The sequence below is a fragment of the Haliaeetus leucocephalus genome, unplaced genomic scaffold (genome assembly GCF_000737465.1).
Source record: "Haliaeetus leucocephalus isolate CR32 unplaced genomic scaffold, Haliaeetus_leucocephalus-4.0 Scaffold577, whole genome shotgun sequence".
NCBI classification, from domain to species: Eukaryota; Metazoa; Chordata; class Aves; order Accipitriformes; family Accipitridae; genus Haliaeetus; species Haliaeetus leucocephalus.
Window position 1 is genome coordinate 3,418,493 of NW_010973013.1, and position 23,030 is coordinate 3,441,522.

Genomic DNA, 23,030 nt, shown 5'->3' on the forward strand with positions numbered 1-23,030 from the left:
TCACTGTCCCACTCTGTTCCTTCAGTTTCCTTCTGACTTCTTGTGCTTCAGCCTGTGTCCATGTATTGCAGGTATCTGCTTTGTCTGTGAAAATGAAATACCAGGAGGAATTGCACTTGGTGCAACTGGTGCATGTTTAGGGTTTAATTCACAAAAGGAGCAGGCCGCCCTGGGGAAACCTCAGTTGGACCATGCACAATAAAAGAGAGGAGTTACATGCCCAAGTCTGGCAAGTTTAAAGAGAAGTTGTCATTAAAAAATACAAATGCTTAAGAAAGAGCAGGGAGGTCTAGGAAAGACTGATCCCAAATCTCCTCTTGGCTCATGTACTCGAGCGATGGGTGCCCAGGTAATGCTAGCAGGCAGAAGAGTAGAGATTTGGAGCTTGGTTTTCACGCGTCCTTGAAAAATACTTCAGCCACTGAATATGAGGGAACTGTAAGGCCACCCCTTGTCAGATGCTCCCCAGTGAGACCCAGCTCAGTAACCGTGCCCCGAACTGTCTCATAAACTGGCCTTGCTGACCTCGATGGGTTTGGGGATTTTTACAGGACTTAGATACGAGCCGGGGGTCCCTGTGGTTGAGTTGTGTCAGCTTCGGTGGATACGTGTGCTGCAAGAAATAGGGGCACTGGTAGACAACTGGGCATGCACTTTATACACCTCTGAGGCTAATGAGAAGCAGCATGGAGTTTATCAAGGATCTTGGGAGTAAAGAAACATTAGACCTAAGTCCATAAAGTAGCAATCAGATGCCCAAATCCCTTGGGGAACCCAGCTCTAGCAGCCAATCCAACACCCCTGGAGTCAGGAACTGCAAAGGGTCCTGCAGTGGCACCACTGTGACCAACGGTACCAAAAAGAGTCGGAAACATTTAAATCGTATTACAACAGACTGCGTGTCTGCCTTTGATTGGACTCAAAAAAACTACAGAAATAGCTGGGGAGGTATGTACAATTTCCTATTACTTCACTGTATTTCCTAGGCAGGAATAGGTAGTTTGAAAACAATTTACAAACATTTAAACAGGTCCCTAATCATAGCTATACTATTTAACCTTTAAAAACAACTTACTGAAAAAATAAACCCCCTTAATTTGCAAATTTGTTATCAAAAAAATATAGTTCTTGAGCTCACAGAATGTTAATGCATTTGAACATGTTTTTATGAGTAAAATAATAAACCTAAGTAATTCTGCTGTGGCTTGGGGTCCTATCTATTCAAACTCCTAAGTCCTTCGGGACAGAGCCTGTCTGCCTCGATTTATGCAGCACTACACACAGCGGGGTCCATTCTAATGAGTAATAGTCCCCAAGATGGCAAGTGTACCAAGGTACAACCCTAAGAGAGGTCTAGCTGAAAAAAAAAAAAAGATCAGAGCCCCATTCACACTCTTAATAAACAAACACATAAATCATCATAGTTAGAGATGTACCCCTGCGGGTAATCCTGAGGGAAAAGAACATGTTTTCATCCTTTTGGTTCCCTGCTTCTGCTGTTTCCACAGATGTCCCCCGAGTCTCTGGAAGGCGCCTTCCTGAGCTGGGTCTTTCCAATCAGTCTGAGTCTTTCCCAGACCATAACCTGCCCCTACACATCCCGCTTAAATTTATCCTTCAGTGGGCTTCAAATTATGCTCACCGAGCACTCTGACCTCTGCCTGCTTCTTCAAAGGGCCACTCAAAGGTAGGATCTGAGATGGAGTGCACAGACAGACAGGCACTCAGACTCATGGACCTTAGGGAGTCTCTCTGCCACCAAGGAAGCTCCTGCCAGACGAATGCCTCTTGAATGCGGTCTCTGCCATACCACGTACTCTTAAGTATGAGTCTGCATCAGCTAGAAACAGAATACAAACATCATTGCCTGTTTCTGGCCAAATGCATCTTGATAAAAGCTGTGACTATGTTTATACACATCCATGTGTGATGGTTTATCTGTTGCTCTGATTCATTCTCCTTTAGGCAAAAGATACAATCACTGCCGTACTCAGCTGGCAGGTGTGCAAAACCTCAAGTTAAAAGTTAGTTTTCCAAGGTTAAATTCCAAAATGTTTTGCGCTACTACAAATTTAAAGGAAAGCAAAAATGATGGGATACCCCCAACCCATGCAAAATGAAGTAAGTAAACAACAGAGTAAAATATCTATATGAAACTTAATGGAAATATTTTCAGACATTTCTAATAATCCTAATTTGTTTTCATCAGCTTTTTCAATTTATTCAGCGATCAACGTAGTACTCATGATCTTGCCTATAATTTCCCAAGCAGTTTTCAAGAGCAGGCCATTGTGGCTTCTCAGACTTTATGCTTAAGTCTTATTTCTTGCTGGAATCAGCAGAAGCCTTTTTATTACCTTCACGGCATTAAAGGAGTGGCCTAGCACAGAGAATTTAGAGAAACGATCCAGAGCTGTGCATATATTTCTGGAAGAGATTTGCAGCAATTCCTCTGCACCCATTTGTCATGCTAAATTAGACACTTAGACCAGGTTTGCTTCTGGTTCTTCAGCAGTTTGGGCTAGCACAGGTTCAATATGTCTTAAGACAGCAGCAATTGCCTATGGCCAATTATGACTTAGTACCAATGTTTTGAGGGAAGCCAGCTTCTGGGGGAGCTCCAAAGCAGTGCTCTTCTGTATAACCTACACAATCAGATTTGTGGGGTACAAGTACAGGGTTGCGGCCCCCAAAGAACTGCAAGGAAATAATTTGCATGAATCTCTGCAACAATATTGCAGAAGCAAAAGATGCAAATTTAGGACAACAGAGAGCCTCCATTCATTTTAGCTACTTACTTTCATGTAAAAGTAATGAATAAGCATTTCAGTGGTGATGCAATCATTTGACACCAGAGGTGCATACTGGCTTTTCTTGCATTAAATGAAGTCAGTATCGAAGCTGACAATTGCCTGGTTTCAGTTATTCAGTAGGTAGGAACAGTTTTGCACATTTTAACATGGTTCTTGATAATCCCCTGACTTTTAAGAGTTAGGTAGCAGGTAGAGTTTCACACAAGACTGGCTAAAAACCATCATTTGTAGCCAGGGAAATGCAGCCCATTCGATCCTTTACCACTAAAGTCAGTAGGATTATTCAAGTGAAGCACAATCACCCTAAAGCTGGTATAACTGCAGTCACCTACGTGTATGTTATATACAGGCTTGCCATGAGGAATTGCTGAAGAGCATTGAACACAAAATTCAGGGCCAGAGCCAGACTTCAACAAACTGTGAGATACCGGTTTAGCCAAACCTTACCAACCCCAAGTTTGAATCTGGAGCTGGACCTGCCCATTTTATGCATTTTAACACAGAGTTTGGGTTCAGGCTATGTTCTGAAGAAGAACATGTTGGTTTTGACACCATCCTAACCATACACATCATCCTTCTATAGTTGCATCAGATTCTGCATCAAAGACGTCCAAGTCTCTTCCAAAAACCCCTTTGGGGAAAATCGTAACATTACGGTAAAGATGTTACTGCATATTAGAGAAGACTTATAAAACCCCCAGCAACTAAAATGCTGAACGCCCAATGAATACCAAGGCTGTCTCTGAATTTAAAACTTTCCAGTAACTTACAGTAATAATTCCACCCTAATCGCCATTTTATTTTTATTAAAGAAACAAAAGGAATTTCAAAAACTCTACCTAGAATCACTCGTTTCTGCCAAGCGGTTGTTCATGATGGCTAGAGCACCCACCCCTGCGGAGAAACCATTTTGTCTCGTATTGATACAAACGTTCCTCGGGTAGCCATTGGCCGTCTCCGACAACTGCTTTTGCAAAATGGCCAGGGAGACTTTATTCGATGCCGTGAGATCCCTCATGGAGATCATCTCTCCAGAGAGCCTCCTCCCCTCGGTGTCACTGTCGTACTGTCCATCAGCATCTATTGAGATGTTATGTCGACGCAGGCGGGCTCCTGGGGTGATGGCGTTGCGACGTCCGAGGCGGGCACTTGATTTATGGCACTTTGGGCAACATCTGCATTCGAATTTTTTCAACACCCAGTTCAAAACTTGCTTGATTACAATTGAGATGACATTAAAAAGAGAGTATATGCAACATACCCCCATTAATATAAATATGAAGTTTCCGAATCTGTATAATCCCTGATTCTGGTATGCAGCGTTTTGGCTGCTTACCAAATCTCCAAAGCCGATGGTGCTGAAGGTGACAAAGCAATAGTACAAGGAGTCAACGTAGTTCCATCCTTCCACCGCCGTGTACATTGCGGAGGCGCAGCAGGAAAGGGTAATAGCAAAAATTCCCAGAATCAGCATCACGTGGTAAACGGATGGCTTCCACCCCACGAGGCTGCCCACCCCGGACATTGCTGGCCCCCTTCGGAAGTTGGGAGGTAGGAGACCGCTTCTTCGCAGCTGTCTCTCATGGCACGCTTTCATGATAAATGCCAGGAGAGAGATAATGCGCTCCAAGAAGAGGTTGAAGAAAAGGATAGTCCCGGCACACCCAAAAAGGCCATACACGATGAGGAATACTTTTCCAGCCACGGTTGCCGGTGTGGTCATTCCAAAACCTAAGGTGTGGAGATAAATGGCTAACGTTAGTGACATAGTTTTGCATGCATAAGCTCAGGACATATGTAACTTAATAAAGGTCCCATCTCACTGCACAAAAGGAGCGCTATCTCCAAGTCAGCTTAGGCCAACATGAAACCGAGTTTTGTAAAGAATGAAGAAGGCACCAGAAAACTCAACGAGATGACTAAAACTCAAGAGTGAGGAAAAAATCCTCGCAGAGATGAAAGGCAGTGTATTAACAGAGCAACGCCACTCTGTAAAAGCAGGTGGAAGCATTCCTGAGCCCAAACCTCTTTGAGGTGGGATGAGGCGAGAAGGCCATTTCTCTGCTCCCACGCGTGTGAGCCAGCATGGCCTGATGGAAAGTTTAAGCTCTCTGTTCACAAGCTGTAACCCAGTGTAATGCTTTTATCAAGGTCTGATTACACCATTCTTGCTGAGAAGTTTTCAGGTTGTATTAACAGGAAAAAAAACCAAACCACCTCCCAAGTATCAAAAATTGTTTTAAAAATAACAGCACTTTGAAGTCTTAACCAAATCCCAACTGCAACTACCCCACCTGGTATCAGCACAGAAGGAAGGAAAAGCCATCGGCAAGATACCCACACTGCGGAGCTGCCTGGCAGACTGGGAGCACTAGGATCTTGCAGACTGATAATTACAGCAGTGAAAAACACTGCTGCACAGTTGAACAGAAAAATCAGAGCATACAAACTCTGGAAAGATCCAGCAGCAATATTAATTCACCGCTTCTTTACAAGAGTTGTATTTTGACATTACTCCTACACGTAATTTCATATGTAAGCAGTAATGCCTTGTAGCTACAAATGCTTAAGTAGCAGCAAAAGTGATCTTAAATTTGCATGCAAATACATACAGTAAGTTTGCTCCACATTATTTGCTGATACCAGTTATTCTATGAAAAAGAATTACATATATTTCACATATTATCTCAGGAAGATTCTTCTGAAACTCAGTTCTGTAGGTATTGCCCTTGTTCTGCTATTCTTCCCTGTAAAACTGCTCAGTGGTTCAGTCAAAAAGCGTACTGATGGGATTGAGATGAGTGCTCATGTCCCATGAACAAATAACCACATGTAATTTAAATGAATGGTTTGTCAAAAATCCACATGCTGAAATTTCTTTATCCTATTGTTCCACGAAAATGCTGAGCAAGTAACATATTCAGGGAGGTAAATATCAACATCAGACCATATCAGTGAAAGGCTGTGAAGAAAAAGGAGCTACTTTTAGCATAGAGCATAATGAAATCATTAAATCCACTTTATTATCATGATGCACCTTTAAACAGCAACAGGAAAATATTTCCTACATATAATGAGTTGAGATTGCTGCTTGAAATCTATTGATTTATTTTTGTAATGGCTCTATTTTTCTGGGTAATTTATTTGTGCTACCTTTGTACTTCGTTGATACAGAATTTCGCATTTGTGGATAAAAGAATGTAAATGCTCCTGACAAGTAAACTTGGAAATAGCTTTTCAAATGACATGAAGGTGCATGAGGAAAGAGGTGGTCTACTTTCACAACAGATGTGGCATGCTTGGAAACATCTGTGTGCCAGCAATTCGGACTATACTGCATCACCAGTATCTTCACACTAGAAAAAGTCTTTTCTGTAGAAGACAGTGAAAAACTTGCAAAGTATTATCAGAAAATAACAAATTACCAAAGAGGTCATTAGATTTTGTTTCCTGGACCCACAGCCTCTCCATTTTGTTGTGCTACAAGACCCGCTTTGAGCAGATCCCACAAAGCCTGCCCTGGGGTCTCAGCCTTAACACGGGGGAATGGGAAGCTCTTCTCAGTTCCTCCTCCTCCTGTGCGGGATGAAGCTGTTATCTGGGTCAGGCTGGCTGCTCGTGGGACCCTTCTCATTTGATGATGAATATCCACTAGTGCCTGGTCCCCAGAAGAAGCCGGGGAGCCTGTTGCGGTTGCCAGCTAGGGATACATGGCCAGCTCGTTATAGAGAAGGCATCTGTTCGCCCATGCCTTGTCAGCGAAGTATTCAAACATGTGCTTCACAGCAAGCATGTGAACATCACCATCAAAATAAATGGGTTTATTGTCACACATATGGCTAGACACATTTATTAATTAAAAAAAAAAAAGAGAGGTAGTGACAGTTTGGATCAAGTTGTAAATGCGCTGAAGCATTTTAGTATTTTCTGGTGATCATTCATGAGAGGTGGTGAAGTTTGATATTTTTGATGCGGTTTGTTTAAGCAAGATTTTCTGAACCATAACGTTACCAAAATTCAGTATGTAGCTATGCAAGGTGAAAGGACCCAGCACAGCAAGGAGAGTGCTAAGAAATACATAAAACAGGCAAAAAGTAAGATCAGCCAAACATAGTAACTTCAGGTCAACAGCTAGCAGATAGAAGTGCACTCCTGTACTCTTCATCCGAGGTCTTCCTTCATTAGCCGTGTTTGTCCCTTCGGCACCACCTGGACCATGAGGGGTTAGTCCTGGTATGTTCTGTACAACACCTCTGAGCTCAGCCCCTGCTCAAGGCTAAGTACATCACGACTCCTAGATGAAACAAATTCATCCAGAACTGCCTGTGCTTCTGAGACAGTACAAGGAAAGAAGCACAACGGTGCTTTGCATTCTTCGTGGCCCTGACGCGGATTGTACAGGTACCTTGGGGTTGATTCTGTGTGGCTCAGACACAATATTTCAACGTCCCTCATGCTAATTCTGCCCCACTCTGCCCCACCACTTCGGATACAAGATCCCTGGCAGCATTAATTTCAGCTGTTTGATACTTCCTCTCCCCAAACAAACAGGATTAGCAGAGATGAGCTGATAAAAACTCTCAGATAACACTTATCCTTCAGCAGCCTCTCATGGGTAAGTGCTGGCAATTAATGAGTCCCTCATCCTGACTGGCATAATAGGTTTTGTGGTTACTGTTCTGCTCACCTGGATTTTTAATTTACTTAAGCTGGTGATGGATTCAAGAGGTAGTGAAACTGGACAAACTTGTGATATGCTTCCTATTGCTCTTGCTTTCTAGTCTTTTATCCCTTTTCTTATGGGTAAAAGAGATGGTTAATGCCAGAAAACAAAAAGAAATAGCAGTTTTAGTACCTGTGAGCTCTTCTCTCAGGCCAATTGATTTGGCAATTACCTTGTGCTACCGTATTTTGAGATTAAAAGGGGCAACAGTTTTCCAGTAAAGCTTTATCTACCCCAAGATGGAGAAAAGTTTTGGCCACCTCAAAAACTGAACACAAGAAAGTCTTCCAGCCTTTAACATGGCACCGTGTGCCCCTGCCTCTTTCAGCCAGCCCCTCAGCTCTTCTTATGCAAGTGTTCTGCCATGGGACTTGGCTCATGCAGCAAGTCAGCACAACTGAGCAATCATTTTAAATATCAGAGTGTAACAGCACTTAGATCATGAGAGTAGTATCAAGTCTATACCGTTATATAACTATAACGCAGCTACATTTAAAGGAATCAAAAGAAACTAAAATTGTTGAATATAACCTTTTAAACAAAAGATTTCCCAGAAATAAACAAAAAACCGTATAACCAGAATGCTGCCTCCAGAGGGAAAGAAGTTCTTGCAACATAAAGCCTAAGCTCTTACAGGACTGGTCCCCAAGAGATGGGGTTTACAGAACAGAGACAGATAAACTAAGAGCAAATTTTGTTTCATGTCTGTTCTATACTTGCTTTACTTCATGGCTTTCCAATGGTTGATCTTTATATATTTATGACTAACACGTGTACCATAGCAAGGAACAAAACATCATATTCTGAATTCCGTATCTGGGTTCTGGTGCTCCCGCCAACCCCTTTTCTACCTGTTAGCATTTCATAATTATTGTCCCTGATAGAGTCATACCTGTATATTTCACAACTACCTTTTATTTGTTCTATAGCTCCTCACCACCTAACAACCAGACACAGTTGCCTTGGATACAGGGTCACAGCTCGGAGTTGACGAAACCGCTGCAGATGGAAAACTTCTGCTGCATCCAGCGCTTTTACCCAACGAGTGAGAATACTACGAGGCAGTTCTTCCACCTGGCTTTACGTTTTCAGACTACAAATGAAAAACTTACTTTCCCTTTAATATCTTTGTCGGTCTGCTTTATTAAGATACCCCCCCCTTTGGGCTCAAACAGTAAATTGTTCTAGAGCTTTTCCATTGCCAGAGACTTTAATATAGAAGTTGCTGTGCAATCACATTTGATCTTATTTAGATTACTATCTGGAATCATAGACTGGTTTGGGTTGGAAGGGACCTTAAAGATCATCTAGTTCCAACCCCCCCGCCATGGGCAGGGACACCTTCCACTAGACCAGGTTGCTCAAAGCCCCATTTGACCTGGCCTTGAACCCTTCCAGGGATGGGGCATCCACAGCCTCTCTGGGCAACCTGTTCCAGTGCCTCACCACCCTCACAGTAAAGAATTTCTTCCTAATATCTAATCTAAATCTACCCTCTTTCAGTTTGAAGCCATTACCCCTTGTCCTATCACTACATGCCCTTGTAAAAAGTCCCTTTCTGGCTTTCTTGTGGGCCCCCTTTAGGTACTGGAAGGCTGCTATAAGGTCTCCCTGGAGCCTTCTCTTCTCCAGGCTGGACAACCCCAACTCTCTCAGCCTGTCTTCATAGGAGAGGTGCTCCAGCCCCTAATCATCTTTGCGGCCCTCCTCTGGACTCGCTCTAACAGGTCCATGGCCTTCTTACGTTGGGGGCCTCAGAGCTGGATGCAGTACTGCAGGTGGGGTCTCACCAGAGCAGAGTAGAGGGGAAGAATCACCTCCCTTGACCTTCTGGTTATGCGTCTTTTGATGCAGCCCAGGATACGGTTGGCTTTCTGGGCTGCAAACGCACATTGCCGGGTCATGTAGAGCTTCTCATCAACTAACACCCCCAAGACCTTCTTGTCAGGGCTGCTCTCAATCCATTCTCCACCCAGCCCATATTTGTGCTTGGGATTGCCCTGACCCATGTGCAGGACCTTGCACTTGGTCTTGTTGAACTTCATGAGGTTTGCACGGACCCACCTCTCAAGCCTGTCAAGGTCCCTCTGGATGGCATCCCTTCCCTCCAGCGCGTTGCCCGCACCACACAGCTTGGTGCTGTCAGCAAACTTGCTGACGGTGCACTCCATCCCACTGCCCATGTCGCTGACAAAGATATTAAACAGCGCTCCTGAACAGCAGCAGTCTGTCCACTAATGCACACTGGCTAATGTGTGCGTTAAGACACTTCAAGTCAGATCCATGCTATGTCTGAAGACAGGAGATACCACTGCAGTTTTTAGGGCTGGCTAACCTCTATCATACACAAGCTTGCAGTCCTTGGTGACCCATGTACTAGAGCAGATACCCCATGGAGAAAATACTGAGTGACTATGCAGCTAACGACTGACTCCCATAATCAATCAATCAATCAATCTATCTATCTATCTATGTCTTTTTTTTCCCTAACTCCTATGACTGTTCAGTACATAAAAATGGGCATACATGCACCCAATCCCCCAGGGACTGTGGGAAAAGATGCCCAATCTATTCTGTGACCTGAAAGAGCACCACAATAAACTCGATGAATGTAGTTAAAAACCATCCAGGTGACCACTACTGCTCCTTGTTACATCTCCCACCGCTGAATTATTACTCAGGTGTTTGAGACAACTGCTACACAAAAGGAGCCACGCTGCCAGAACAAAGCCAGGAGATGATTAATTGAACATTAAGGAGTTTCAAGGAGCTGCAGGCAATTATTAAAGGCTTTCCACAGTACCAATTTTATTCTGTTTACACACAACTGTGATCAGGTTATTGGTTATCCAAAGCGCTGCTACACATAACATCAGTGAACACCAGAATCAATCACCCTCAGCACTTCTCTGCTGTCTGTGATTTAAACCACAGCCTAAAAGGTCATGGCCACATTTTCATTCCTCTTTAAAGTACACTGTTTTGTAAAAAAGCTAATAGAATTGTGAGCCTAAAATAGCCTAAGCTTCCTTGAAAAAAAAAAGTTATTAAATTGGCAACCGTGACATTAAATAACTAAAAGGCAAAGCTAATAAATAGTTGTTAAGTTACCAGGTGCATGCAAAGGGTATAAAAAGAGGCTGAGAGGTAACAATATTTTTCTGTAGAGGTGAATGACAAAGACAAACCTAAAATTATGCCCAACAGTGACTTTGGTGAGGACGAGAGACAGGACTGGGCAGCAGCACCTTGTGCCCAGGGCTGGGAGGTGGCGGGGCAGCTCCATCGGGGCAGGGATGCCAGGATACCCCAGCTCCTCTGGCAACCTGTGATTTCTGCTCGTGGGCAAGGGGTTTGCACTCGTGGGCATCCCTGGAGAGCAGCAGGATGCTGTGAGGGGCTGCCCCGCGGGAGTGGGGCAGGAGGTACCTGCAGCAGGGAGCGGTGTGATGGAGAGGGCTGCGGAGGTTACTGGAGGCACTGGTGGCTGTGATCCTGGGATTGAAGAGGGGACTTGGGTGCTCTGGAGAGGAAATTTTTGGAGGGGAGAAGGTGGGGAAGGATGTCCTCTGCTAGGAAGGGGACAGGTCAGATGGTCAGGGGCTAAGAAGTTGCAAAGAAACCTCTGGCTTGTGAAATCCCCTAAAGATGGGAATAGGAAGCCTGACCCAGGACACAGGGTACTTGCACGTGGAGGTGCTGCTGTGTGTGGCTGATACCTGGCCACGTCAGGAGGCAGGTGAGGAGGGGACTCATGCCCTACGGAAAAGGCATCCTGGGTGACAGAGCCAGAACAACATATTTAGGGTGAAGGATATGCTGGACCTGAGAGGAGTAAGGGTGTTATCACCTTGACAAGGGTCTAAGGCATTGGGGTACCCCCTGAGATCCCCCAGGAAAGCCAAGAGGAATAACCTTCTCAAAAGCTGGCTGCTCATGTACGTTTACCTTCTCCTTGCAGCACGTCTCCTGAGTGTGTTTTTCTACGCTGACACCTTCTAGTTGAGCTTTCCAAGAAAGATCTTCAATTTCTAGTGAGTACTCAGCAGGCACATTTATCAGCTCAAGTGGCCTAACTTTTGTAAATCTGAGTGATAAATGACCTTAAAAAGAGAAACACTAGGGCTTCAGCTTCACCAACGGCAGCGGTACTCTTGCTCTATTCATTTACCAGAAGTTGGCAAGCTTTTTTTCAGAGTTGTACTGCATGTTGCCCTTTCTGTGCACAGCATGAGAAGAAAGTGCATACCAAAGCCTAACCAAACAAGCCCACCCTTGCTCACTACTAAATGCCATTATCATAAAGACATAGCCCAATAAATACAGAAAGAGGCTAATCATCTGGTGTGGCCAAGCTGCTTTGGCACAGAACCAAGCTGAGGAAGAAGCAGAAGTGTCTCTAAATCAGTTTTATGGTTCGCTTGCTGGGGCTGGCTGTTCCTTTATGCATCTTGTACAAGGAAACAGGGACTGACTTGTGCCAAGCCAGCAGCAGCTCTGGTGCGAGGTCTTGCTAAGCAGCCCCCCCGAAGAGGGAACTCATGGGGAGGGTCACGGGCTTGAGGTTTGAAATCTTTGGCAAGCTTACGTTTGGGTTTTCTATTGCAACAGAATACAGTTTCTAATGAGGGACAGGGGCCCTCTCCTAGAAGGAGATGATGGAGAATGAAGCTCAGAGAAGGAGGAAAATCAGAAATGTACAAATTCAAACTGAACAGAGAAAAAGAAAGTCAGGACCTACAAGCTGGCATTATTCTTGCTGACTCTCGACTGCAAAGGGATGGGGGTGCCCTGTGGTGTGACAATCTTCCTTCTCTATTAACATATTGTTCATAAATAAACTTTCTTCCAGTGCCTCAGGTTTTATTGCTCTTATAAATAATACAATCTTCTTCTCTGCTAAACTCTTGGGGCCAGAATCTGGTTTACAGTCATAAAAATCAAGACTGAATCTATTTTCTTATGCTACCTTTCTTGGGCAAATCTTAAGCAAGATGATACTAAACCCCCTCTTGTTTTGTCAGTTACTCTGCCCCTTGGCACAGCTGGGATGCTCTAGTGGCTTGTTAAAACAGAAAGAATACAGGTTAGTGTTGGCTAAATTAGTGCTAAACCACCTCAAAAAGGAAGACTTCCAGAAAAGGGGGATGAAAGCAGGATGCTCTTTCTTTTGGTTGCAGCCTGTCTCCTTGTGAATTGATCTAAGCTAGCCCAGAGCTGCTTCTTGTGGCTGCCTCCACACCTGATGACTGCACGGTCCTGTCTCTGGTTTTCTTTCCTTATCCTAACAGCTGGGGAAAACCATTTTGCTGTAGTATTTTCTGAAACAGTGATGGTGTTAATAATGGAAAAGTATAGCCCACATGCTCCTCAGTTGTTTAAGTTATATTACTGTGGAAAAACTCTTCCTTGCATTAGAGGCTAAAGGTCATCAAAATCTTGCGTTAACAGCTGTCGGGGCCGTATCAAACCCCAGCTCACGTTCCAGGTTGTGTGCAGAATCATCTGCCTTGGCTCACCACACTACCAAACCTCAGCTGAAACACAGAGGTTTCTGCGACACTATCAGACAAAGGAAACATCCCTGCATTTAAAGGAATTATTTTCAAAAATCTGCAGAAAACAAAAGCATTGATAACCAAGAAATACACAAAGTCTGTCTCAGTAAACACAGATATACATGAAGGTATAGCTCATGGACCCCCAAAGTGGCCAATTCCTCCTCTCTCTCGAGATATGCCCAATATCTGAAGCCACACACTGCCATCTCCTCTGACCTTCCTACAGTCTTCATGTAGCTGATGATATGATTCTAGGTGAACATTGTTTTAAAAGTTGATTTCTCTTGCAATATTAATTCTTCATCCTTTAAAGCTGCTTCCACTCTTATTTTCCTATAGTTTTTGTGTGGATAACTGTGTCTCTAAGCAACACCCTAACAGGAAAAATCTTATTCCATGTCATTTCAAAGGGACTGTTTCAAACATTAGCATTCACACCTGCTTTTGCTGTTTATTGAAACTTGCAGTTGCATTTCAGATGCCTGAGTAGACCCAAGGTTGTGCAAAATTTTTTTTCTGAAGTGCAAGGAAAAAAGAATAATGGCGTCCAAATGTTATATTCTTGAGACATTATGGGCTTCAAAAGAATACTTGCACGTGTACTGCCACTCCAGTGCCAGTACATCTCACAATACTTCTCCTTTCAGGCTAAGAAATAGTATTATCTGAATTTCACAAGCAATCTTGGGTGTATGTCATATTTCCCCACATGAGAAGTCTGATAAAACAAGATGTCACTCCTGGGCTTTCTAAGCCTTACAGATGGGAAAGGCTGTCAAATGGTTAAATCACCGGCTTATCTTTTGAGTGGGTTAAACAACAGACTTGCAGCATGTTTTTCTTCTGCCTCTGGTGTTTGTGTAGGTAGGTATTTAGAGAACATCTATTTCTTGATAGCTGTTTCAGCTCTTCTGCTCTAAAAAGAGTTAGCCTATAAAGATGGACCTATAGGATAAAAAGACCCTAAACATACAAATGTATTTTCCACTGTTTGGCCAGTTTTTTTACAAATCTCTGTACAAACTTCTACAGTCACAATTTAATGAAAAAGCTCTGATAAATCTACCTCGACTTCTTAATGGTTTAAATATGCGTTCATGGGTCCCTTATTTCAAGAAGTTCCAGCTGAAAGCAAAGCAGCAAATTCTCAAGTATCTTTTTGCTCGGGCAGCTGTTCTAATTCATTCACGAAGGCACAAAGACCTAATTTTAAGTAACTGTAGTACAAATACAGGGTGACAGGGCTGCTGACTAAGTTACTTCTCAATTTAAAATTTCTGCATTTAACTCTTCCTTCCTTAGTATGCATTTCCCTTGACTACTTTTAAATTTAATGATACTGAACAACTTTGCCACTTTATCAAGATCATTTTGAGCTTTTGATTTTATCTGAGATTTTCCTGGTCCTTGCAGCTCTGCCAGTAGCAGCTTTTGTAAATGGACAAATCATGTTATCAAACAGCTTCTTTCTGCCCCTCTCATTAAAATCACAATTTAGATTTAAGATCTTTACACTGCAGTCATTTCCAGCCCCAAAAGGCTTAAAGTAGACATGACTCCATACACATTCAGCACAAATGACACTGTATTTTTTATCCTCAGAAGATAAATACATTGCTTGCACAATACTCAGTCTGAGCAAAGAGATGACAGAATATTCAATAATGAATAACCAAAAGGATTTTATGTGGGTTTCTTTTTAATTGAAATTTACTGAATTAGTTTCTCACTCAGTTCTCACGTGGGCAGATTTCCCCTAGTTGCTGTTTCTGCCTTGATTAGATTTGCTTGCATAAGACTTGAGAATGAATGTGAACATTCAGTCCACCATTTCTAAAGGGGAAGAAGCTGCAGTGGTACAAGCTCAGAAAGGTCAAAATTCCTTGAGGAATCACTGTGGGGCTACAACTGTTATCAAGATATTACTGCTTTTTTCGTCAATGAGTAAGGACACTTACTATGGGTTTTTAAACACGAGCAATAGCAGTGCCTCACCCATATAAGTAATCCCAACGTTAACATCAAACTGTTCAATTTCTTATTTTATTCCACTCCAAAGCTTTAATTACTTGAAAAGGCTGCTAATGCTTTGCCTCATCTAATGCAATTAGATTCAATTTTCATTCTACTTCTCATTTGATTCAAGAGAGACTGCATTGAAACCTTCTGATGTCTATAGCCAGGTATACCACCCATTGCCATCAACAGACCCACTGAGCTCAGGGAGATGAATTACTTAACAGTAATGACAAGTGCTGGCAACATCAGACCTACATTTGTTTTATAAACCTAGTGTGCCAACAAAATAGGCAAGGTGGGATTTCCTAAAGCTCTGTAGACCGGTCTACTATTGACTTCAGCAGAAGCAGGCTATTGGGGAGATATAAAATTAAACAAATTTGATTTGTTTGGATTGCTATGCAATTGCCCCTTAGATTATAATTCTGTTTGTTACTTAAGTGTGTCTATTCACAAAAGGTTTTGTTATCACTTCTAAGATTTATTGCGCTCAGGAAGACTTTCACATTTCAAATGTTCACCAGCATGAACCCTAATCTTTGTCCTTACCCATCTTCTCTCAAAATGCACCCAGATATGCACTCGGTGCTGACACACTATGAAAACTGTCTCTTTTCATAAAGGTAAGCAAGGCTTATATGCATCATGGGTACAGGCTACGTTTCCAATAATATCAAGCTGTCTTCATACTAAAAATTGCAGATGAAATGTTCCAAGTTGGTTTTCTGTTGCTCTAAACCTGATGCTACTATGGCAAGAGGTGAAATTCTCATTGACTTCAACAGCTGCAAAGAGAAGGTAATACTGCATTCATTAAAATAAATGACATCATTGTATTTTCCAGCATACCACCAGGAATGGATATTGTTATGTGAAGTTAATTGCCAACAGATCTATCCTATAATTGTTTTCCTCTTCTCCCCACGATGAAGAGCAATTAAAGTTCACATAAAAGCAAGACGGTGTGCTTGCAAAGATGATCGATCAGTAAAAGTGAGAAAAAATGATGAAGTGTGTATGATCTGTGTCAAACGGAAGACAATCGGAGAAGGAAGAAATAGTTAGACTGAAAAAAGAAATAAGGGCCAGTAACAGGATTAACACTAGGGAAGAGGGACAGGTGTGATGAGGAACAGAAAGAAACTGTAAAGCTTTACTTTTTACTTCTTTGGTAGTTATTAACTTGGAAGACTGCAAAGACATCAAACAAATATTCAAAATTTAATCACGCACACAAATCATCAGTAGAGGAGGGTCTGCTAATTGGGAGGAAGGCAGCAGAAGCTGGAGAAATGAAGAGTGCCTGGGAAAGGCAGGTGACTGTGGAGCGTTAGAAAAGCTGTAAGAGAAGGAAAGGGATAATATCCCCAGGAGAGCAAAGGGGGAGAGCAGAGGCTAGGGACTGGCCAGGCGCCATGGGAACACAGCCCGCAGGGTTTCAGGCAGGATTTGGATTTATGAGCCTGCAGAAAACAGGGCAGCTGATAAACCCAGTAATTATGATCCCTCACTGCTATTACAGGTGCGATAACAGATTTACGGGGAGGATGCTTAGTAATACAGACCGACTGGCTGGAGCCACGCGTGTCACCTCTGCGGACGGAGAGCTGTCAAAGTGGGAATTTGGCCCACCAACGTTTGGTTTGCAATCACATCTCCAAGCTCTTCTAAATGCACAGGGAACCAAAACACAGGTTATTTGCTGCCCAGCAGGACTATCCCTGAAGACCAGACTGAATGTCGTGCCAAGCGGGAGGTACGTACCCACTAAGGAGACATTGCTCCTTCAACCACCCGAGCGAGAGGGACCCTATCTCATGTGATGCTGGGGCAAATTCTCTATTCCCTGATGTTACAGACAGGCTTTGGTTTTTGGGTGACTGCTCTGAGATGCTGTGGTGCTTGACACTCAGTTTGGAGAGCCCACGTTTCAGTGCTCCAGCTAAGCACCCCAAACTCCACAGCCACACCAAAAAGAAGTGCAATTTGGTTGTCCGCGACTTAACTTCTCCGGCCGTAAAACAACAATTAGATCTCCGTTGTACTGATGTTAGTGTTTTGAAACATTTGGTTTCATAGTTAGGGTTTAATATTTAAGAAACCTCTGAAACTCTTAGATTAAGTAATCTGAGCTGCTGTTCTCTGTAGAAATCTCTAAGTTTAGATGACCAAAGCACAGCAATAGCTTCATTTTTTGGGTCTGGCATAACCCTACAGGGACAGGTAAACCCTAAGCAGTACTGAGACTGATTAAAATAATATTTTCAGAAAACTTTTTCTCTTTTGAAAAGGGCTGTATTTAAAGTACTGGGGTTTCTCCCTCCCGCCTTCTAGAATAAAAACCCAACAAATTTAGGATCAAAATTATTTCATCACAACCCTTCAGCAGGGACACCTCAAGTCACCTGTGTAATTACATGGATGTACTCCAAGTAGAGCTTCCTATTGCTGCTCTCCACTACCAGAAGGGAAGCTGTGATTTAGATTACTTTTCTGCTCGGAGCACCCAACCTAAGCTCACACATTTAGGCAATGCCTATTAGTGGTACCCAAAGAAGTTAATACTCCCATGCAGCTACCCCAAGTAGAAAACATTGCTATGGTGCCAGGTCTTCACCTGAGGAAGATGACTCTAGGATGACTTCTCTCGGCAGAAATATGCTGACTGTTGACCTGCTGACCTCTGAGCCTCTTGCTCTCTGTTCTTTGTCAAGACTACCCAAGTGAGAAAATAACTTTCGGAAATCTACCGGCACATTGATCAAAACATCACACGCGCCTAAGGAATCGGATCTGGCCGCAGCAGACCAAGCTGAAACACGCTCCCATGCTGCCTGCAGACCGCGTATAGGATGGCAAAGACAAATAATCTGACGCTGCAGCTTAATAATACTGCTTGCTCCTCCAACTGCTTTCTCATTTGGGTTTTGTTTGGTTATTTTTTAACTTCAAGAAGGTCAGCTCTGGAGGCAACTGCTCCCTAATTTGAACCCTCTGCAAAAGCTGCCTGTACAAGACTCAGAGAATTGCAGAGCCCTAAAAAAGCATAACACTGATGCTGATCAGGTGCACATTCTGGTGTGACTGTCGCCTTTTGGTTTGTGTTGGCCGTATGGACAGTGAAATTGCATTCACAGAGAGCAGAGAGCCAGAACCTTCCCCAGCTGCAGCTCAAATTCATATCCTGAAATACAACAATGAAGAAGACAGGACAAATATATTTCCCCCTTAAAGCCTTCGACCATCTTGGTTATTTGTGGAATTTCTTGCCAAATTACCATGTGAAGTGCTTGCTCTCAGGCAGGCTCGCTCCCTGGCTCCTAGCAGTGCAGTCCAACATCTGACCATGCACTTGCCAAGCTGTCCAACAGTCTTTTGCACATCACTTCCATTGAATTACAGCTTTCAGCACACCTGGACCTCCAGATTTTCTCAAAAGACTATGACACAGAGCCAGAGGGTATTTTAGAAGTGAGTGGTTATGGTACCTAAGTTGTGGAGCACCCAAGGAAATGATGTGCTGGGTATGGTGGGTCCCTACAGAGGACCCAGGGAGAAGAAGGTCTAACCCAGCCAACATCCCAAGCAAGGAGAGAGCAGCTGCCGGGAGCTGGTTAGTTAGCTGGTAGAAAATACCAAATATTATGTCTCTCATTACGTGGCCTTTCTTCACGTGGTTTCAAAGCCCCACCTCTCATCTCACCGCCTTATCTCTTTGAGATAACCCATCCCTTTGGGTGGAGCTGTCAGTCCACACAAATACTGAGTCATTTAACAGAATATACCTCGTGGATAAGGAAAGCATGAACAGTCCTGCTCACACCTATACACTGTGCCCTAAACACCTGTAACCCTCGCACAGATGTACAGAGGGAAGATCTTTGCACCTCTTCTTCCCAGCGGCCCTTCTCGAGCACCTGTAACCCCGACATGTTCCATCCCAAAGCAACGCACCTGGAGTAAAGGTGCTTTTTAAAAATATTATGTTGAAAAATCACTTTTACATATTGCAGTACTTCTTTTGACCTTGTTTTTTATGGTATGGATTTCGATAAAGCAATTGTATCCCTTGATTTCTGAAACATGTACTTACACGTAAGAAGCTTAAAATCCAAATTTAGTAAGTGGATGTCTCAACATGTTTTACTAGATAGGCACCTAATGTTTATTCTAACATTTAAGGGAGGAAAAAAATCTGGTTACAGAGTCTAGACTCATGGACTGAGTCAGAAATTCAGAGCTTCAGGCATCCCAGAGCTGCCTGATGCACTAGGCAGAATGAATCTGTGCTACTAGAATATGGGGAAAGCTATGATGGATTATGCTGTACTCTGCAACATTTTAGCAGGAAGAAAACTGGTCTGAGTGATGCTTTGCTTTCAGTCTTTAACAAAGTGCTGGGAACTATTTGTGATTTTCATTTGGGGAAGGAAGGAAAAAACTCAACTGAAAAACAAAGTCTACTGCCAGTTAGACCAATGAATCAAGAATAAATTTCACCTAGCTGCTCTTTAAAGAAATCAGAACAATAATAATAGCAATTGCCTACAAAAGAATACCTTTTGGAGTGCAAAATAATGACTGAATAAATGGTGTAGACTGACAGCAAGCAATCAGAAATTAGACCAAAGAATTTTCTTATATAGCTCTGAAAATCGAGATGTGGCTAATGAAAAATGGACTCAACATTTAATTATGCAACCACAAACAATGCAATAATAAAAAAAATGAATGCCCAGAGTGCTATCGAGGGGGTGTTGTAAGCCACTCGCTTTGTGGGCTATTCAGGAAAACGCTTTAAGATTAGACTTAACATTTCATTTTAACTCTCTCTCCCATTTCTTAAAGACCCCACTATCATGTTTCTCACCCAGAGGGTTTGATTACGTCCCTGTGTAATTAGGGAAGCTGCAGAACTGCAGCCAGGGAAGTACAGGACACAAAGCACCTCAGGAAGGCTTGCTGCTCGGCTCTGCAGAAGCCCTGCTCGAGGAGGCTGGATGGAGCAGTTTTCTCCAAGCCCCACGGTGCCTAACCCTTGTGTTCACAGAAGGATGAAGAGTTGGAGTCTCCCTCCCTCTGTTCAGCCTACACAAACCCCAGGAAAACTTGCAGCCCTGTCCCTGGGTGACTGTATTTCGATGCCTACCTATGAAGCATTTAGTAGTTTTATTAAAACCAGTGAGAGTACAGTGAGGACTTGAAAAGACCCAGCGAGTTTTCTGTAAGTTGGAATCCTCTGCAGATAAAAGGCTGAGTAACCCGTGGGTGATTTACCCTCGACAGACATGGCATCTACGTGCTGTTTGTTAAGCAGTAAGAAAGCTTTCCGATGCGTCACTAGGAGAGGAGCGTGTTTTGCTGGAGTAATAAAGTTGCTTTGACACATGTAACTGATGAAGTTGTTGAGGAAGGCGAGCTGTTTTGACTCTAGATGTCTGGTAGTTCTTGGCGAGGTGGAGTCAAGGCAGCATTCTCCTTGTCAATTAAGTGTGACACGAAGGCAAGGGAAATTGCTCTGAACCAGGATAATACGGTATGGGAGCTGACAGTGGAATCAAAGGTACTCCAGGTACATAAAGGAGCTGACTGGGAGGGAACGAAGGGACCGTGAAGGAACAGCTCTGGAACTGCTCCCCCAGGCAACACGTTGACACCTTCCATTTGGTGCAGCTCGGCAGCCCGGCACAGCGGCTCTGCCATGGCCTTCGCCGTGCCCCACGGCACAACTCGGCTTCGCTTCGAGCCACCTTCTCCTGCATCTCCTCGCTCAGAGCAAAACCCTGCTCCACAGCAGGCTCGTTGAACTCACGCAAAGTCGTGTAAGTAATCCAGGAGTAAGTACTAGCAGGTAGGATGCCAAGCGAAGGCACTACTCGGGGGAACGCTTGGCAGAATCCGGCCTTTGCTGCAGCTGGGGAAAAACACTCTTTAGCCTCCATCTTGCATGAGAGACGTAGACATTATTGGCTATAAAAAGAGATTGGTGCCTTGGTTGCACTACAGGAGTGTGTGAAAGAGAATTCTGGGTTCAGCCATTTACACCTGTCAAGATTGCCAAAAAAGCCCTGCTGAGTTTCTCATTCCCTCCTCCCAGGTACAAATGACTGCAGACAGGGCAATGGAGTGGAGATGCAAACAAACGCTTGCAAATGAAGGGGAAACATTTTACATTTCAACAACCACGGAGAGAAAAAGCCAGGGCTGGCAGAGGAGTGAATGGATCTGCGTTTACACGTCACCTGAAGATTTCTCTGTTTGCTACAGCAGGTGTAAGGAAAGAGTGGGTATGTTAATATACCGACTTTTTTTGTCCATCCATTCAGGTCTGTTGTAATGAACCCTTAAAAATATATGCTCTTGTGATGAAGAAGGCCTAACGCTTCATTAAAATGGTGTTTTAATGACTGGGCTATTGAATGTACTTGAAAAGGGAAAGCTAACTGAATTATTCAATGCAAAAAGTAACAATACTTGACAACATTGCTGTAGTCACCATCACGACTCTATTATACAGATTAGTCACTATTGATAAAACATCTTCTGAACCTAATGAATGTAAGTGCCATAACGAGCCGTGTGCTTCTTCCTTTCTAATACAGGGAAAGCGTGGCACTTATGCTCAGAAGCCCCAAGACAACTGGCTTGTTACAAAACTTAAAAACTGGCAGAGAGAGAAAATCCGTAAAGATCTTGTGTCCCCAGGGACAGGGCTTCCCAAGCTATACTCCGAGAGCAGCAGATAGCCACGGCTTTACTTCAAGTCAATCTCCCACACGGCAGCTCTTAATGGTATTTGTAGCGTAAAAGTAAAAAAAAGTAAGAAATAGTAATTTTAGAGTACAGAAAAAAAAAATCCCACCTCCCTAAAGTCACCATTTGCTCATAAAGCGCCGCTCTTCCTAAACACCTACCAGAGAGCGAGTCACCGCAGCCAGCGGTAGCCAGAGAATGTGCGTTTCGGCACAGCTATTAGACATACGGCTTCGTGCAGCTTCTGCCTTTATTCCCACACGCACCCTAACTTTGCCAGCAGTTAAAACCAGCACCGAGTGCAGCGGTGGGGCACCGCCGAAGCCCGGGCTATCGCTCCAGCACCCTCGGTAGCCCGCCGCCTCTTCACCCCCCCCCCCCCCCGCCGCCTCTCCCGGTAACGAGCCGCCGTTCGACCACCGGGGAGGGCTGATGATGCTCGGCGGGCGATCGGCCCCGCTCCCTCCTTCGGGCCGGCGGAAGCCCAAGCGTGCGACCCCTCACCCGGCGGCAAAACTTTGCTGGGGAAGGGACGAGGCTCCCGCCGCGGCCGGGTCAGGGGGTCTGGCGGCCCCAGCGGCAACCGGAGCGGAGCCCAGCGCCGGTCCCCGGCACCGGGGCGGGCGGTGAAGGGACAAGGGGACCCGGACACCCCTACCCCCCCCCCCCTCCCCGGCGGCCGCAGGAGCCCCGGTTGCCGCAGCAACGCGCCGGCGGCTCTCCCCAAAACTTTGGTCGCTATAACGACCGCCCCGCGGCCGCAGCATCCCCCGCGGCCCCGGTCCCGGGCGGGCCGTGGCTCACCTATGGTGGAGACGACGGTGCCCACGAAGTAGAAGGCGCCGGGGAAGTCCCAGCGGGGCCGCAGGGCGTCGACGCGGATGCCCGCGGCCATGGCCGCCTCGTAGCTCCGCAGGAAGGCGCGCAGCTCCGGCAGGCTGATGTTGAAGATGCGGCTGAAGTTGTGGAGGGTCCGGTTCCAGCGGAGCTGCGCCGCCGCCTCCGACGGGCTCTCGAGGGCCGAGAAGACGGTGGCGCCGGCGCTGAGGTACGCCGCGATGAGGGCGGCCAGCAGCAGGAACCGCCCGTTGTCCTCGTTGAGGGGCGCCAGGCGCCGCCGGCGGCAGGAGCCCGCCGCCCCCCGCGGGGGCATCATCCGGG

General features: G+C 44.6%; 1 protein-coding gene across 1 annotated transcript; it reads right to left on the reverse strand.

The window, feature by feature from the left end:
* Positions 1-3,648: 3,648 nt before the first annotated feature.
* Positions 3,649-23,022, reverse strand: KCNK12 (potassium channel, subfamily K, member 12). The gene is made up of 2 exons (XM_010577852.1): positions 22,674-23,022; positions 3,649-4,544 (listed from the first exon to the last, which is right to left on the reverse strand). Exons 1-2 carry the CDS (start codon positions 23,020-23,022, stop codon positions 3,649-3,651), a joined length of 1,245 nt encoding a protein of 414 aa, XP_010576154.1.
* Positions 23,023-23,030: the final 8 nt, after the last annotated feature.

What these genes read in the sequence shown, in the direction of transcription:
- KCNK12 (XM_010577852.1), bottom strand. Translation starts at nt 23,022, where the DNA reads ATGCCCCCGCGGGGGGCGGCGGGCTCCTGCCGCCGGCGGCGCCTGGCG. An exon ending in CACCGTCGTCTCCACCATAG is followed by an intron (nt 4,545 to 22,673) that starts GTGAGCCACGGC and finishes TCCACACCTTAG; the next exon opens with GTTTTGGAATGACCACACCG.